Raw genomic sequence first — 14,918 nt, forward strand, 5'->3', positions numbered from 1 at the left:
GTCATTCAACAAGAATACACAGAGCTCATAAAACCCTGACCCATTATTTGTAAATCACCAACATTATTAGCTACAGTGGACAGAAAACAAGGCTGCCCTCCCCCATTTTCTGCATACAGATTTCTGAATTATTCTCAGTTCTGTCGGAACAACTGGAACTTATCTGTACAGAGGAAGTCTGTGCTTAGGGGTTCATATTCCATATTTACAAACAATGCTGCTTACCTTTATATACTAAAATACCATGGACCTGCACCTCAGCATAAATGCAAATTCTGATCTCTCTGGTAAAGCAAGGCCCTTCCCTTTACCACCCAGATCTTGAGTAGCTTACACAGTGGAAAGTGAGTCTTCTACAAGGTAGACTTCATTTCCCCAGCATGCTAGGAGAACTTTGAGCAGTCTGAGACTTCTCAAGAGATGTAGGAGCAAGGAAAATACATCTAAATCTGTTCCATTTCATTGAATTTTGTAATCAATTAGCCGATTGATGAAGCTGCTCCCCCAAGAGACAAATGTTTATTATAGAAAGCAAAACACTACTTGTAGACATATAAAGTCATACATTAGCTAAACTTTCTTATTTCCTTCCACCGTGAACTATTTTTTTAAACATATAGTGTGTCATGTATGAAATATCTTTCCTACCAATGTTTTCTTTTTTAAAAAATAATATTTATTACTTTTAAATCTTACAAAAAAAAGAAGAAAAGAAAAAAGAGAGAAAAAAAGAAGGCAAAAGAAATACAATACAATACAATACAATATACAGTGCACAACACAACATTAACACATTAAACTAAACATAAAAAAATTAAAAAACATACATCATACTGTTTCAATGCCCTATCTTTCATTCCCTCGTTTCATTGACCTCCTCTCACCTCCCTTTTTGTATTCCACTTCTATTAATTATTTCAGCAATTCCTTTCCCTCTTTATCTATTTTCTGTCATATAATTAACTTAACTTATTTTAACCTTATCTTCCATTAATACCATAATACTTATTTATACTTAACTCCTTATAACATTTCTACTAAAGCCATATAATTTCAAAACACTACTTGTAGACATATAAAGTCATACATTAGCTAAACTTTCTTATCTCCTTCCACCGCGAACTATTTTTTTAAACATATAGTGTGTCATGTATGAAATATCTTTCCTACCAATGTTTTCAGACTCGTATGATTTGCATATGCTGCTTGAAATAAAAAGGGTGACTCACCTTTGCAGTTAGGCGCTGAGGAGTTCCAAGACCCAGATGCTGTACAAAAAATTCTGGCATCTCCTATAATGCTGTATCCAGGATCGCAAGTGTATTCTACAAACCCCCCATTAGTAAAACCTTTTGCCTCCTGACTGCTGTATTTCCCATGAGCGACCACTTGAGGTGGGGGGCACTGCACTGTTGAAAGAGAGGGTAAAGTATATCAAGGAGTTAAAAAATGAAAACTGTCACAACATCTGGGATTGTGTCTCAGATTATATCTTCCAAATGCAGACTATCTTATACTAGTGGCTGGAGGTGATGCTGCTCTGTATATCACAGAGGACATAAAGTTGAAACCAGTGCCAGATTTAGGGCGGGGCAGACGGTTCTGTTTTTGTACTAATGTGAAGTTTCAGTGAGCCTGACATACTAGAAATCCCAAGAGGGGTGGACTTCTTCTCTGAATTGCTGTGGGTGGTAAGCTGCAGGCCCCAAGAGTAAATTAGTACTGGAGATAATACAAGCTAGAAGTTCCTAAAAGGGCAAACTCTGATCCAAACCCTGTGAGTGGTGATACTGTCTATGTAAGCAAGCAATTGCCAAGCAAGTCCAACACAATTAAAGTCTACTGTACTTCAGATGAGGAACTCAACCAAAGAAATGAGATTAAGAAAAGGAAGTTGAATGGAAAAGTTGCAATATTCCCAGAATGCTGGGCAGGGGGAAGTTATTCAAAAACCACAGTAATAAAAACTCACTAGAATCTAAACAGCAGATCAGGAAAAGTACCACCAAGGAAAGAGGATGCCAGCATGGTTAAACAGCAGAGTCAAGGAAACTATTAGAGGCAAGAAGGCTTCCTTCAGAAAGTAGAAATCTTGTTCAAATGAAAACGAAAAGGAGCACCAATTTTAGCAGAAGTGCAGGTGACAGTAAGGAACAAAGACCAGTGTTAACACCAGTACAGATGATAAAAAGCAATTATATCCTCTGTTGCTGAGATTGTACAAAATGTCATCTTAAATACTTTCACAATGTGGCAGAGGACTGCTCCACTCTCCAGAAGCTGTGCAGGAAATAGATGCCTTTCCAACAAGTGAGTAACCAGGATCACAGGAATAAGTTACAGACTTCTGAGAAGTAAACACTTCCCCAGGAAAACCATTGTGATTTCCATTGGGTATATCCAGAGGCAAGGGGCACTGTGATACTAAAAGAAAAATGAAATAGGAGAGAACATTCACAATAGCATATTAATGGCACATTTAACTGAAAATGTATTAAAAAATTTTAAAATATTTTTATGTATTTATTTATTAAATTTTTATACCACCCTTCATCTGAGGATCACAGGGCAGTTTACAATATAGAAACTAAAAAATACATAACAAAGCGGGGGGGGGGGACGACCACGAACAGTTTTAAAGAACATAGATTGCTGAATTAGCCAAAGGCCTAGGAGAACAGCAGTGTTTTTGCCAGGCACCTAAAGATCTGTAACAAAGGTGCCATGTGAGCCTCCCTGGGGAGGGCATTCCACCTGTCATCCAAGGAACACAAGGCATGTTATGGACAAACAGATTTGTATCCAATGCTAGTCCTATTCTGAGTAGACCCTTTGAAATTAATGGACAGTACTAACTTGTGTGTATCACAGTACTATCCATTTACTTGGATTAGGACTACCACTGGACACAACCTACAATAAATTGCCTTAACCATGGTTAGTGAAAATAAGCCAGCTTCAGACTATGGAGCTGCCCTGTTTGAATTTACCATAGTTCAGGTTAACCACAGTTTAGAATTTGGATGGAATGCTAAACTGCAGTTACTCTAAAACTGACATCTCCAATTTCATTTGCATAGCTTGTGCTAGAGATTTGGGGGTGCATAAGCCTGAGGGGAGACTAGTCCCTGTTAAACCATGATTTTGTGTTAAGTCCAATTATAGTCAGTGACTGGCCCAAGGACAACTAGTGAAGTTGATAAGATTGAAGATTTGAACCCATGTCTTTTGTGCATGTCCCGCTGTCTATGCCATACACATGAGATCTGGCAATCTGTCTGCAAGTATAGCAATATCACTACTTGTGTAAACATTTACTGCAGATATTCCTGCTTCCTTCTATAACTAAAGAATTACAAATGCTCCCTGCATATTGAAGTTACGAGCATGTATGTATCTGGCTCATATTCATGCTTGCATATATATGGATGCTTCTTATTTATACTTGCCCAGTTCACAGTGAGGTAGAGCAGGGTCCCATGTACCATCTACTTGGCAATGAATCTCTCTTGTTCCAGATATTTTGTAGCCAGCATTGCAGTCTAAAGTCACCCTTTGGTTATACGTGTAGGTGTCTGAATAACCAGTTACTAGCCTTCCATTCCTTACTTGAGGGGGTGGACACTGAGTCACTGAAAAGACAAAGTTTCAACAAGCATATAGTACTGAAGGTAAAAAGGAATATACCTGTTCTCTGCATATCTGTGCGTTTAGCAGGCAGTATTATAGACATGTGGATTAAGGGCTGATAGAATAGGGTGAGGAACCTCAGGCTCAGGGCCCAAATGTAGCCCACCCTGCTTCTCTATTTGACCCTCAAGTCTCTCCCCACGCTCAGGGCTGGATTAAACTTTAAGCAAAATAAGCACGTACTTAGGGCATCAAGGGAAGGGGGGTGCCACAAAAAATTTCCATTGCCGGATTTAACATGGACCATATGGCGCAGCTGAACCAGGTTCCACAAAAAAGTTTCCCAAAATAAGTGAAAAATGAATACACACAGACACACACAAATAATAATAATAAATTAGTAACAATGAATTAGTAACAATAGAGTAATGACCGCTCCCCACATTAAATGGGGGGCGCCCTTTGCATGGTCGCGCACAGCCCCCTGGACCCTATGTGGCACCATTAGCACAGGATTGGCTTCGCCTTCCCCAGGTGGGATACCTGGAGGTCTCTGCCTACCTCAGCCAGTTGCCCAATCCTGCCTGGGGAGGCGTTGCCAAGGTGATCAGGCCAGGTAGCGGGAGGGACCACCCTGCCCACACAATCATTATTCTTGGGAAAACCACAAAATTAGAATCTGGTAATTATTGGTAAACTGCCACTCAGTTCACTGAGGCTCATGTAATCGTTCTTATCTTGGTCATCTCAGCTGTCCTGTTCAGTCATCCACTGAGAGTGAGTGGAGCAGTGTTCAGTACAGTGTTGCCAGATTTTTTTTGGGGGGGGGGGGTTCCTTCAAATTTGGAGATTTTTAAAGGCCTTGGTGAAAATCTCCACAGCTTTTCTGGGTGTGTGTGTTGGGGCAGCAAAATAATAACCACACAGATTTGGGAGACAATTGATGTGTCAACTTATGATGAAATTATATGTGCATCACTATGAACTCATCAGTTTATTAATTTCTCAGCTGAGCTTCAGCAGCTTCACTCATATGTGCATCGTAAGTTCAGTGCAACCAAAAATGTAAAAACAAGATTCAGTCATGCTGAACTTTATAAAACAATTGTAGAAGACAATGTTGAGTCTGCCTTTCCAAATGCAGACATTTGCTTTCATATATTTTAATATTAATGTTCACAAATCGTCACAGACTGCTCAGCTGAGTGTTTATTTTCTCAGTTGAAGTATATTAAAAATCCTAACAGAAGAGCTATGCAACAAGGCGGGCTGGATGCCTTATCTCTACAAAGTATAGAAGCATGTGTGTTATGGAAAATTAGTTTTGAGGATCTGATAAAAGACTTTTCAAATAGAAAAAGCAAGAGAAAAGTAGGAGAAATAGTGGGTGAAAGGTGAGTGGTGTCAATGGAGACAGTGATGGAGTGAGGATTCCTGCCTTCTCTTTCCAGACATTAAGCAGGCGTTTCTTCTCCACTTCCCTATTCACCCTACCAAAGAACTGCATGTTTCACCTAAGGAGGAATGCAGTTCTGATTAATAACTGGATTTTGTATTTTCAGAAATGGGGTTGTTATGTTGGAATCAACCATTGTATGTCTTTTCATCCCAGCAGTCCTAATAATAGTTGCAGGTAGGCATTGCAGCTTGTACAATACTTGGGGACATTTTGGTTTGCCCCAATATGAATCCCCCACCCTTGCCTTTGCATTTTTTTAGCAATGCATATAGCTAATGATTTTTCTTGTTGGGAAGTAATAGAGTAATGACTGCTGTGATTTTGCCAAATGTTCATGCTTATTGATTAACACAACTTCCTGCAATTAACAAAATGGGATGGAGGATATTTAAAAACACACCTCCACAATATGCACGGCCACTCCAAACACCATTTACTCCATCCTTGGTAGTACAGTAAATAGTGGCATTTCCGACAAGGGGGTGGCTTTTTTCACAGGTGTATGATACAGCTGTCCCATAGAAGTAGTCATCTATGCCACTGTGCTTGCCATGAGGAACATCTGGTGGTGGAGAACACGAAATAGCTAGAGAAAGATAGAAGACAAACATATAGCATAAATGATGTATTCTGTTTTCTATTTCTGATGGCTACTACTGGAGCCAACAGATGAAGTTAACAGTGTATGTAATATTAATGACTGCTAAACTATGATTATCCCTTGAATACAGCCAGTAGTTAAAAGGAAGAAAATAATACAAGACATCCAGAGTTCCATAATCTGCCATGAAGAACTACAATGGCTACTTATAAATACCAAAATAGAGAGATGAACTATTCTGTAAGACACATAAATTAGATAATAACAATAACAGGACAGAGACTGACCACTTTCTTTAGGCTGAAAGATTTATCAGCTTAGGAGAAATACAACCGAGGAGCATACAATAAAGAAAGTATTTTTGTTGTTGCTGCAGATACACATTAGAAGAGAGAGGATTAATGCTCCTCAGCTGGAAAATTCGAAGGAACGTCAGTCAACAATGAGATTGTTAACTACAATTCTGTGCTAAGGGCAAAGAAAGCAGCAATATTACAAACATTGTTTTAATAGTGTAAGACTAGGGACGTGGGTGGTGCTGTGGTCTAAACCACCGAGCCTCTTGGGCTTGCCGATCGGAAGGTTGGCAGTTGATTGGAAGGTTGGCAGTTCAAATCCCCGCAACGAGGTGAGCTCCCGTTGCTCTGTCCCAGCTTCTGCCAACCTAGCAGTTCGAAAGCATGCCAAAAAGTGCAAGTAGATAAATAGGTACTGCTCTGGCGAGAAGGTAAATGGCGTTTCCATGCACTCTGACACTTGTCAGTGTCCTGTTGTGTCAGAAGTGGTTTAGTCATGCTGGCCACATGACTTGGAAAGCTGTCTGTGGACAAATGCTGACTCCCTCAGCCTGAAAAACGAAATGACTGCCACACCCCACAGTCGTCTTTGACTGGACTTAACTGCCCAGGGGTCATTTACCTTTACCTTACCTAGTGTAAGGTGTAAGATATTCCATAATGGTATTCCATTATTCTCATGATTTCATTGATAACCTGATACTATATTCTGATACTCTTGCCACAGGATTCCTGTGCTTTATAACTTTGCCATGTGATTGTGATACTGATCAGTGGTGTAGCGTGGGGGGTGCGGGGGGGCCGGCCACACCGGGCGCAACACCTGGGGGTTAGAGTTAGGGGGCGCAAATCCACGGGTTAGGGGGTGCAAATTACTTGCCTTGCCCCGGGTGCTGACAACCCACGCTACACCACTGATACTGATAATGTATGTAGGTTACACCAGTTTCTGTTAGTCTGGCATCCATCTTGGAACCACTCCCAAGAGCGCAAGCCTTAAACCTGTTCAGTTCCAACTTTTTCTCAAGAAATACTTTTGCCTTTTGGCCACTAGGTGGCAACCATATATCTTACAGTCCCCCAACCCCTTCATTTATACTTTCAACATGATAAATATCCCTTATCACAGACTTCCTGCGCTATGTAATTTTGCCATGTGACTGACACTGATTAGGTTAGATATAGGAAAATGAGAATATGCTACCTTTAGATTATTCTGAATTCAGGCCTCTTGAACCATGTGATTTCATTGATTGAGGACAACTGGTCTTTCAGTGCCAACTAGCACAAAAGTCAAAAGCACTCTATTATATGAGTGCGAATAGTTATGTCCTTTTAAATTAAGTGTTACTTGTAAAAATTAAAATTTAATTTATCTGGAATCTTTTGAAATAGTAAAAGCACAAAGGTATGTAAGCTGCTCAAAATCCTATAAAAATAGGGGCAAACAAAATTATTTTCACATTATTTGATTGAAATAATATGTAATATATTGTTATATTATTTGATTACAATAATCTCTTTAATTTTCCAACAACCGTATGGTTTTTGAAGGGTTACTGCAATGGTTCTCAAGAGTTGGGCTGACTGGCGTTGACTCAAATATCCAAAGGCTATTTGCAATATTGCAAATATCGGATGCTGCCCAAGGCACAAAAGACTGGAAGAGCTGTAGAAGTGAACCACACCTACTAGTTATTCACTGATTGTCAATATTTTTGTGTCAATGATGCTATTTTTACATAGCTAATAGTCAACCCTTGTGGTGGACGGGCCTTGAATCAGCCTCCTGGGGACCCAAAAGCCATTCAGAGCTGGGTGGTGTGTCATCCAATCAGGAGGGAGGGAGTGGAGATTTAAATGTAGGCCTGGCCCACTGATGAGGACAAACAGATTTGTATCTAATGCTGCACCCACCTCACTTCTTCCACCCACCCCACTGTCTCTGGGGAAGCAGCACTGGCAGTGGCACTGGTCTGGGGCAAGATCTTGCCAAAATCTCATGAGATCCTAAGATCCAATGACTTTGGCAAGAACTCACAAGATCTCACCAGATGTTGGTGCCACTGCTTCGCAGGCATCGCCATGGCGCTGGCAGCAGGGTGCAGCAGGTGAATGAATCTGTGATATTGCAAATAGCCATATTAGGTACTGCAAGCAATGACAGTTGACAAATGGATCTGTCATAAGATCCGGTCCCTGTGTCAGTGTCTTTGTTACGTGGCCTGTCATTTAGGTTTGGGGGCTGTCTGTAAGCAGATATGAGCCCAAGGCTGTGATATATGTAAGCCTACGAGAGGGAAGTGTTATTGTTCAGGACGGGTTGTAGGTAATTGATTATACATTTCAGTGTCTTTAGCTGGATGTTGCATGTGACAAGTGATGTTCTCTTCTAGGCCTATCCTATAGTAGATTTTCCCTCGGTGCAAGCCTTACCTTGTCAATCTGTTTTCTCCCCCATTTCATTGGGCAGGTTTTATACTCTGATACATGTCTGATGCCACTGTTTAAGTTGTGGAGTGATATGGGTAGAAGCTGGAAGCATATAAGTATGTGCAGTGGCCAATAGCTTTCCATTATGTCCATTATGTAATTGCACAGCAGTGTCCAGAAAGTGAACTTGCATTGACTGATTTAGGCTTAGGTGAAGTAAAAGTTATTAAGTCCTGGTAGAACTTCTCAGTTGCCCTCTGGAAAAATGATATACAGTGGTACCTCCGGTTAAGAACTTAATTCGTTCTGGAGGTCCATTCTTAACCTGAAACCGTTCTTAACCTGAGGTACCACTTTAGCTAATGGGGCCTCCTGCTGCCGCCGCGCAATTTCTGTTCTCATCCTGAAGCAAAGTTCTTATCCCGAGGTACTATTTCTGGGTTAACGGAGTCTGTAACCTGAAGCGTTTGTAACCCAAGGTACCACTGTATGTTAACATGTGTTCTACTTACGCTGACAAATAGCAGTTTCACCTGTCCATACTGCTTTTAGGCCAGATATCACACACTGTCTGGAAGATAGACCAACTAGCCAGTACCTGAATTAAGATAGAAGCAATTATGGACTGTCAACTTCTTTATCCCAGGATGCACAGAATTAAATGCATATTATGAAATGTATGCACCGTGTTATTAGAGGTCACGGCTCACACACTTCTACTGCACTTGCTGATAGTGTAGTGGCTCCTCAATAAAATCGCTTTAAAAAGCTTGTAGCAGAGTTTCTTCCTGGCGGCCTTTATTACCTTTATTTCTTGGCTGGTTCACAAGCATTTTAGTTCAAACTATATACAAAACTATTTACATACATCTTTCCACCATGGTATAAACTCACAGCCTGTGGGTACTCTTTCCTTGTGCAGGATGTTGCAACCTGCAACTTCATTTTTTTATTTTCATCCCCAGCTGTAACCAATCAGCCTAGAATGTCACTCCTAACTATTAAAGAAAACTTCTTTAACGCTACAATAACCTTTTTTTGTTTCTTTGAAGAATGACTTCCTAACATGTGTACCCATTCACAACCAATACCAAAGCTGTATACTGAGCGATTATCACAGCAAAATATATTCTATTCAGACCAGAATTCTCTCTTCTGCAAACCCTGCAATTTGCACAAGCATGCTGATATCTCCCTCTATCTGTGGTTCTGTCTCCAATCCTACTGGCACTCCCCTCAGATGATTAGTATTAGGCTGCAAGACAAGTTAGTGCCTGGGACTGACTAAATCTGTTGTCGCAGGGGTCCTGTTTCTTCAAAAGCTGCATTACAATAAGAAATTGATTTATGAACCTTTTCCTGCATAGGAGGTTAGGTGAGGGGGAAAAGTTAACACCAATGACTTGTTCTTAAATCATTAAAGGAAGAGGAGCCCTACCAGAAAAAGTAACCTTATTGATTTCCTAATGCTTACCCTTCCTCGCAGGTGTAATTTATAGTAGAACCAAATAAAAGATCTTTTGTTACAATCAGCCTCCCATGATCTGGTTCTCCTGGATATCCACATGATTTTCCTGTCAGAAAAAAAGCAAACCATACAGAATTTCTCTCTGTAATTTGTTTTAAAACAAATTTAATTAAAGGAAGAATGGCGCAACTTAATCAAACCACTTATATTAATATAACAATCAATACAAGGATGGTAAGAGACTCACTTTTGCAGAACTCCTGAACTCCTGACCATTCCTGATTTCTAATGCACATAAGAGAGGCCTTCAATCCGGGATGCTTAGCATAGCCTGGACGGCACATGTATTTCACAACTGAGCCAACGGGAAAGGAATTATTTTCTTTATACTCATTGAGAAGTTCAGCAAATTGTAAACTGGGTGGGGGTGCACAGCTACCTCCTGATGAGATGGAGGGAGGAAGTGGGGAGGAAGAGAGGGGAAAATGAGGCCAATAGTTATTGTGAAGGTCTACAAAGTGTAATATTGTGCTTCTAACTTTAAACTAATCTCCAGTTCCTCCAACTATAATATAGCAGTGGTCCTCACCACTCTTTTCTCACCTGTACTGTATTTACTTATTCATTTGAATTTTATTTAAAAATATGCATATATTGCTATTCAGGGAAAAAAAATCAATGCAGTTTACAACAATTATACATACATAAAACCATATAAAAAGTTAAAAATTATTCATTTTATGCGTTTATATGTATGTGAAACATAAAATAGGATAATTGCATCAAGCAGGAAATAATATGCACAAGACAAAAATGAGAGAAGCAATTTCATCAGTGGGAACAAGAAGTGATGTCCAGTTCCTTACTCAAGCAGATTAAAGAACATTCAAGCTGTTTTATTTCTTCTGTTTCTTGGAAGGTGGTAGTGCCTTCACTATTATAAGAAGGGCCTTCCTTCAACAGTTGCCAGTTTGACTTTGGGCAGCATCCAGCAAAGTAATTGCATTCTGCTTGTGCAACAAAACTTCCCACCCCTCTCTTTTCCCTGTGCCTTCTCCAGATCTGATATGGAAGGGATGAGGGAACCCCAGAAGAGGTTTAGGGTATGCACAGGGGGAGGGGGAGAAGGGGCAGTTCTACCGCACAACCAAAAGTCCTTGCACTAATAGAACTACAGTACCTTGCAGTATTAAACCACAGAGCCTAGGGCTTGCCAATCAGAAGGTCGGTGGTTCGAATCCCCGGGACGGGGTGAGCTCCCGTTGCTCGGTCCCTGCTCTTGCCCACCTAGCAGATCAAAAGCACGTCAAAGTGCAAGTAGATAAATAGGTACTGCTCTGGTGGGAAGGTAAACGGCATTTCCGTGGGCTGCTCTGGTTCACCAGAAGCGGCTTAGTCATGCTGGCCACATGACCTGGAAGCTGTATGCCGGCTCCCTCGGCCAAAAAAGCGAGATGAGTGCCGCAACCCCAGAGTCGGTCACGACTGGACCTAATGGTCAGGGGTCCCTTTACCTTTACCTTGCGGTATCACTCTTTGTCTCTTCTAAGGAACCCTTCAGAAGTTCCATTAACTTGCACAGAACTGAATTCTGTGTGACAGTTCTCTAAGTGTGTGCTTTCATTATAGGAAGCAGCACTACTTTAATTATTTGCCTGGAACCAAATTTCCAAGGCTGAATGGAAGAAATGGTGTAAACATTGCTTTGTAGCTTGCCCTGCTAGAGCCAATATGGACAATCTTATGGTCAAAAGATGTACCTTCACAGCGAGGGGCAGGGGAAGACCATGTACCAGATGCTGTGCAGTAAATAGTCCCCTCTCCAATTAGACCATAGCCAGGCTCACATGTGTATTTCACAGACATTCCATTAGTAAACACTGCTGCTTCCTGGTTGTACATCCCATTTTGAACATGTGGGGGTGGCTGGCATTGAATCACTGAAAGGAAAAAAGGTGGTTACAATGGAAAAACACATTACAAACATCCTTGACTGTAAATTCCACATTTGTAAGAACTCAATCATTTAGTGTGGCAGCACCTACACTTGGGAACTCCCTGCCTATTGATATCAAGCAGGTGCCTTCACTTTATTCTTTTTGGCATTTGCTAAAAGCATTCTTGCTTTTGGCAAGCCTACCGTGATGCTTAGAAAGTTGAAATAATTTTAATGTTTTACTATTTTAACTTTTGTTTTTTCTTAAAGTTGTAAAATTTCCTTGGTTTTATTTTTGTAAACTACTTTGAAATTATTGCTTTTTACAATCAAGCAGTGTATAAATTTTATGAAGCAAACAAATAATAAATACTGTTAATAAGTGTGTGTCAATCTGAACTTTTTCTTTGGGTCATGGCATGAGTAAAGGTTGACCAAACTTAACATGAAAGGAGCCCCCCCCCCCTTAACTTTTATTGGCTCTGGTATCATTATTATAGTTATGTTTTTTTACAAAGCATATGCTAATTCAAACGAAACATGATACATATCTATTGCACTTCTTTTTGGTCATGCATTTGCAATGGTCTGTCATTATTTGTTATGATTCCTATTTCAGGTTTCAGTCCAATCAATAAACCCCCAAAGGCTTATTTCCTCAATCACACTATTGCAGGTGTAGCCAACTTGGTGCACTTCAGTTGTTGTGGACTATAACTCCCATAATCTTTTACTATTGGCCATGCTGACTGGGGCTGATGAGAACTGTAGTCCAGCAACACATGAAGGGCACCAATTTGGCTATCTTTATTCAGTGGAATGATTTAAGTACTTACACACCCCTGTATGGTATTGATTTGTAGAGAGTCTTTAATGAGCACAAGCTCAGATGAGACTTTCATTCTTTTTGGTTCATATCTGAAACTGTCAAAGGAGATCCAAACAAAAGGAAAGTATTTCTGACTATTAGAAGCAAATGAAAGATATAACTAATACCTACCCTTAACACAAATGGGCACAAGAGAATCCCATGTGCTGTCAAATTGGCACTGAATTGTATGGTTGCCTTTCAGGATATAGCCAGGGTCACATTCAAATGTAATTGTCTCTTTGGGTTTAACTTGCCCTCTAGATCCTGTTATTCTTCCATTCTGGATTTCTGGATTTTCACAACCAGTGACTGCGAAGGAAAAAGGATAAAGCCATTATTAAATTCTATAATATGTGAGACGATGGTTTTCCCAGTAGTGATGTATGGAAGTGAGAGCTGGACCATAAAGAAGGCTGATCGCCGAAGAATTGATGCTTTTGAATTATGGTGCTGGAGGAGACTCTTGAGAGTCCCATGGACTGCAAGAAGATCAAACGTATCCATTCTTAATGAAATCAGCCCTGAGTGCTCACTGGAAGGACAGATCGTGAAGCGGAGGCTCCAATACTTTGGCCACCTCATGAGAAGAGAAGACTCCCTGGAAAAGACCCTGATGTTGGGAAAGATTGAGGGCACAAGGAGAAGGGGACGGCAGAGGACGAGATGGTTGGACAGTGTTCTTGAAGCTACAAACATGAGTCTGACCAAACTGCGGGAGGCAGTGGAAGACAGAAGTGCCTGGCATGCTCTGGTCCATGGGGTCACGAAGAGTCGGACACGACTAAACGACTAAACAACAACAACAATATGTGAGACCTGAGAGAAGGGTGTATTGCAGAAAATATAAAACCTTGATGTAAAATTCAACATTTTAACTTTCTAGGATCATAGACAACCTCTTAACACTTTCCTGATAATTAGGAAGTGTATTGGTTTGTACATGTCCACAGAATGGAAGATGGCAAGATCCCCAAGAACATACTCTATGGGGAACTAGCTTCAAGCACCAGGCCTGTTGACAGACCAGCTCTGTGTTACAAAGCTGTCTGCAACCGTGACATGAAGGCTGGCAATATCAACCTCGCTGTGTAGGAATTCCTTGCATCCAACCACAGTGCCTGGAGACAGGCAGTCAGGTCATGTATCCATAGTAGTTACCAGAGGAAAAATGACCACTGGGAGGAGTGCAGAGAGCAGAATTGCCATGGTGCACCTGCAGCAGCACAACTGGACACCTTTATCCCACTGCTGCAAGTTATTTAATGTGGGCCTGGATAGCTCAGTTAGTTAGAGCATGGTACCGATAGCACCAAGGTTGCAGGTTCAATCTCTATATGGGACAGCTGCATATTCCTGCATTGCAGTGGGTTGAACTAGATGATCCTCAGGTTCCCTTCCAACTCTACAATTCTATGATCTGCCTCAGCTGCAGCAAAACATGTATCTCCCATATTGGTCTCTACAGCCACAGCAGGTGCTGTAACTCTCCAAATGTTTGACTTTACTCGCAAAGACACACTGTTCCATTGTCTCCCAAGACAGATGGGTGCCAACAGAACAATCTATTCAACATGAAGGCTGCAATCTTATCACACTTACATAGTAGTAAATTTAACAGAACTCAATGGCCCTTACTTCTGAATAAGCATATGTAAGATTCCACTGCAAGGTATTAACTATGTTTCCTACATATTAATGATTGAAAAATGAATTTATGGAACATTACATTAAAGCACTAGATGGTTTTCTCAAACAATTATTAGTGGAAACAGTCAAACATTTTACAGCAAGTGATTTGTGGGTTGCTTCTAGTGATTTGTTTGTTGCTTCTTTGATTACTAGGAACGTAAACTTTAGGAGGAACAGAAACCAGAAAGAGTCATGGGAAATTTCTGCTTATTATAGTTCAAAAAGGCATTACCTTCTATTGTGGCTCAGGTTAAAAGTCCTCATATTAGAAACATAGTCAGAAGCAGCCTGAAAGGGAAGTCTGTGGGTGAGGAGTCTCATACGAAAGAGCTTCAAAGTGATACTTGCCCTGTTCACAGTGAGGTAGTGGAGGGTCCCATGTGCCATCCACTTGGCAATGGATCTCTCTCAAGCCAGCTATTTTGTGGCCAGCATTGCAGTCTAATGTCACCCTTTGGTTATATGTGTAGGTGGCGGAATAACCAGTTACTATTCTTCCATTTTCAATTTGAGGAGCTGGACAGTGAGCCACTGA

At 40.7% G+C, this 14,918-nt stretch overlaps 1 protein-coding gene and 1 long non-coding RNA gene across 8 annotated transcripts in view; one reads left to right on the forward strand and one right to left on the reverse strand.

Annotated features, from left to right (window-relative positions):
- The window catches only part of LOC307218041, a 355,464-nt gene that overhangs the window by 143,536 nt on the left and 197,010 nt on the right, over positions 1-14,918 (forward strand). The gene's annotated exons all lie outside the window — the stretch shown is intronic.
- LOC307217516 (complement receptor type 1-like) overlaps positions 1-14,918 on the reverse strand; it is a 46,534-nt gene that overhangs the window by 20,603 nt on the left and 11,013 nt on the right. For all 6 annotated transcript variants that reach the window (XR_013839623.1, XM_079978805.1, XM_079978807.1 and 3 more), the window contains exons 6-15: positions 14,732-14,914; positions 12,824-13,003; positions 11,648-11,827; positions 10,135-10,329; positions 9,894-9,993; positions 8,932-9,017; positions 5,490-5,675; positions 3,450-3,632; positions 2,242-2,424; positions 1,230-1,409 (exon numbers count right to left, since the gene is read on the reverse strand). Coding sequence is in view for 5 of the 6 variants with exons in the window: in XM_079978805.1 (XP_079834931.1) it covers positions 1,230-1,409; positions 2,242-2,424; positions 3,450-3,632; positions 5,490-5,675; positions 8,932-9,017; positions 9,894-9,993; positions 10,135-10,329; positions 11,648-11,827; positions 12,824-13,003; positions 14,732-14,914 (1,656 nt within the window). In the remaining variant the exon portion in view is untranslated. The remainder of the gene's footprint in view (positions 1-1,229; positions 1,410-2,241; positions 2,425-3,449; positions 3,633-5,489; positions 5,676-8,931; positions 9,018-9,893; positions 9,994-10,134; positions 10,330-11,647; positions 11,828-12,823; positions 13,004-14,731; positions 14,915-14,918) is intronic.

Source organism: Podarcis cretensis (assembly GCF_951804945.1).
Source record: "Podarcis cretensis genome assembly, chromosome: 6".
NCBI classification, from domain to species: Eukaryota; Metazoa; Chordata; class Lepidosauria; order Squamata; family Lacertidae; genus Podarcis; species Podarcis cretensis.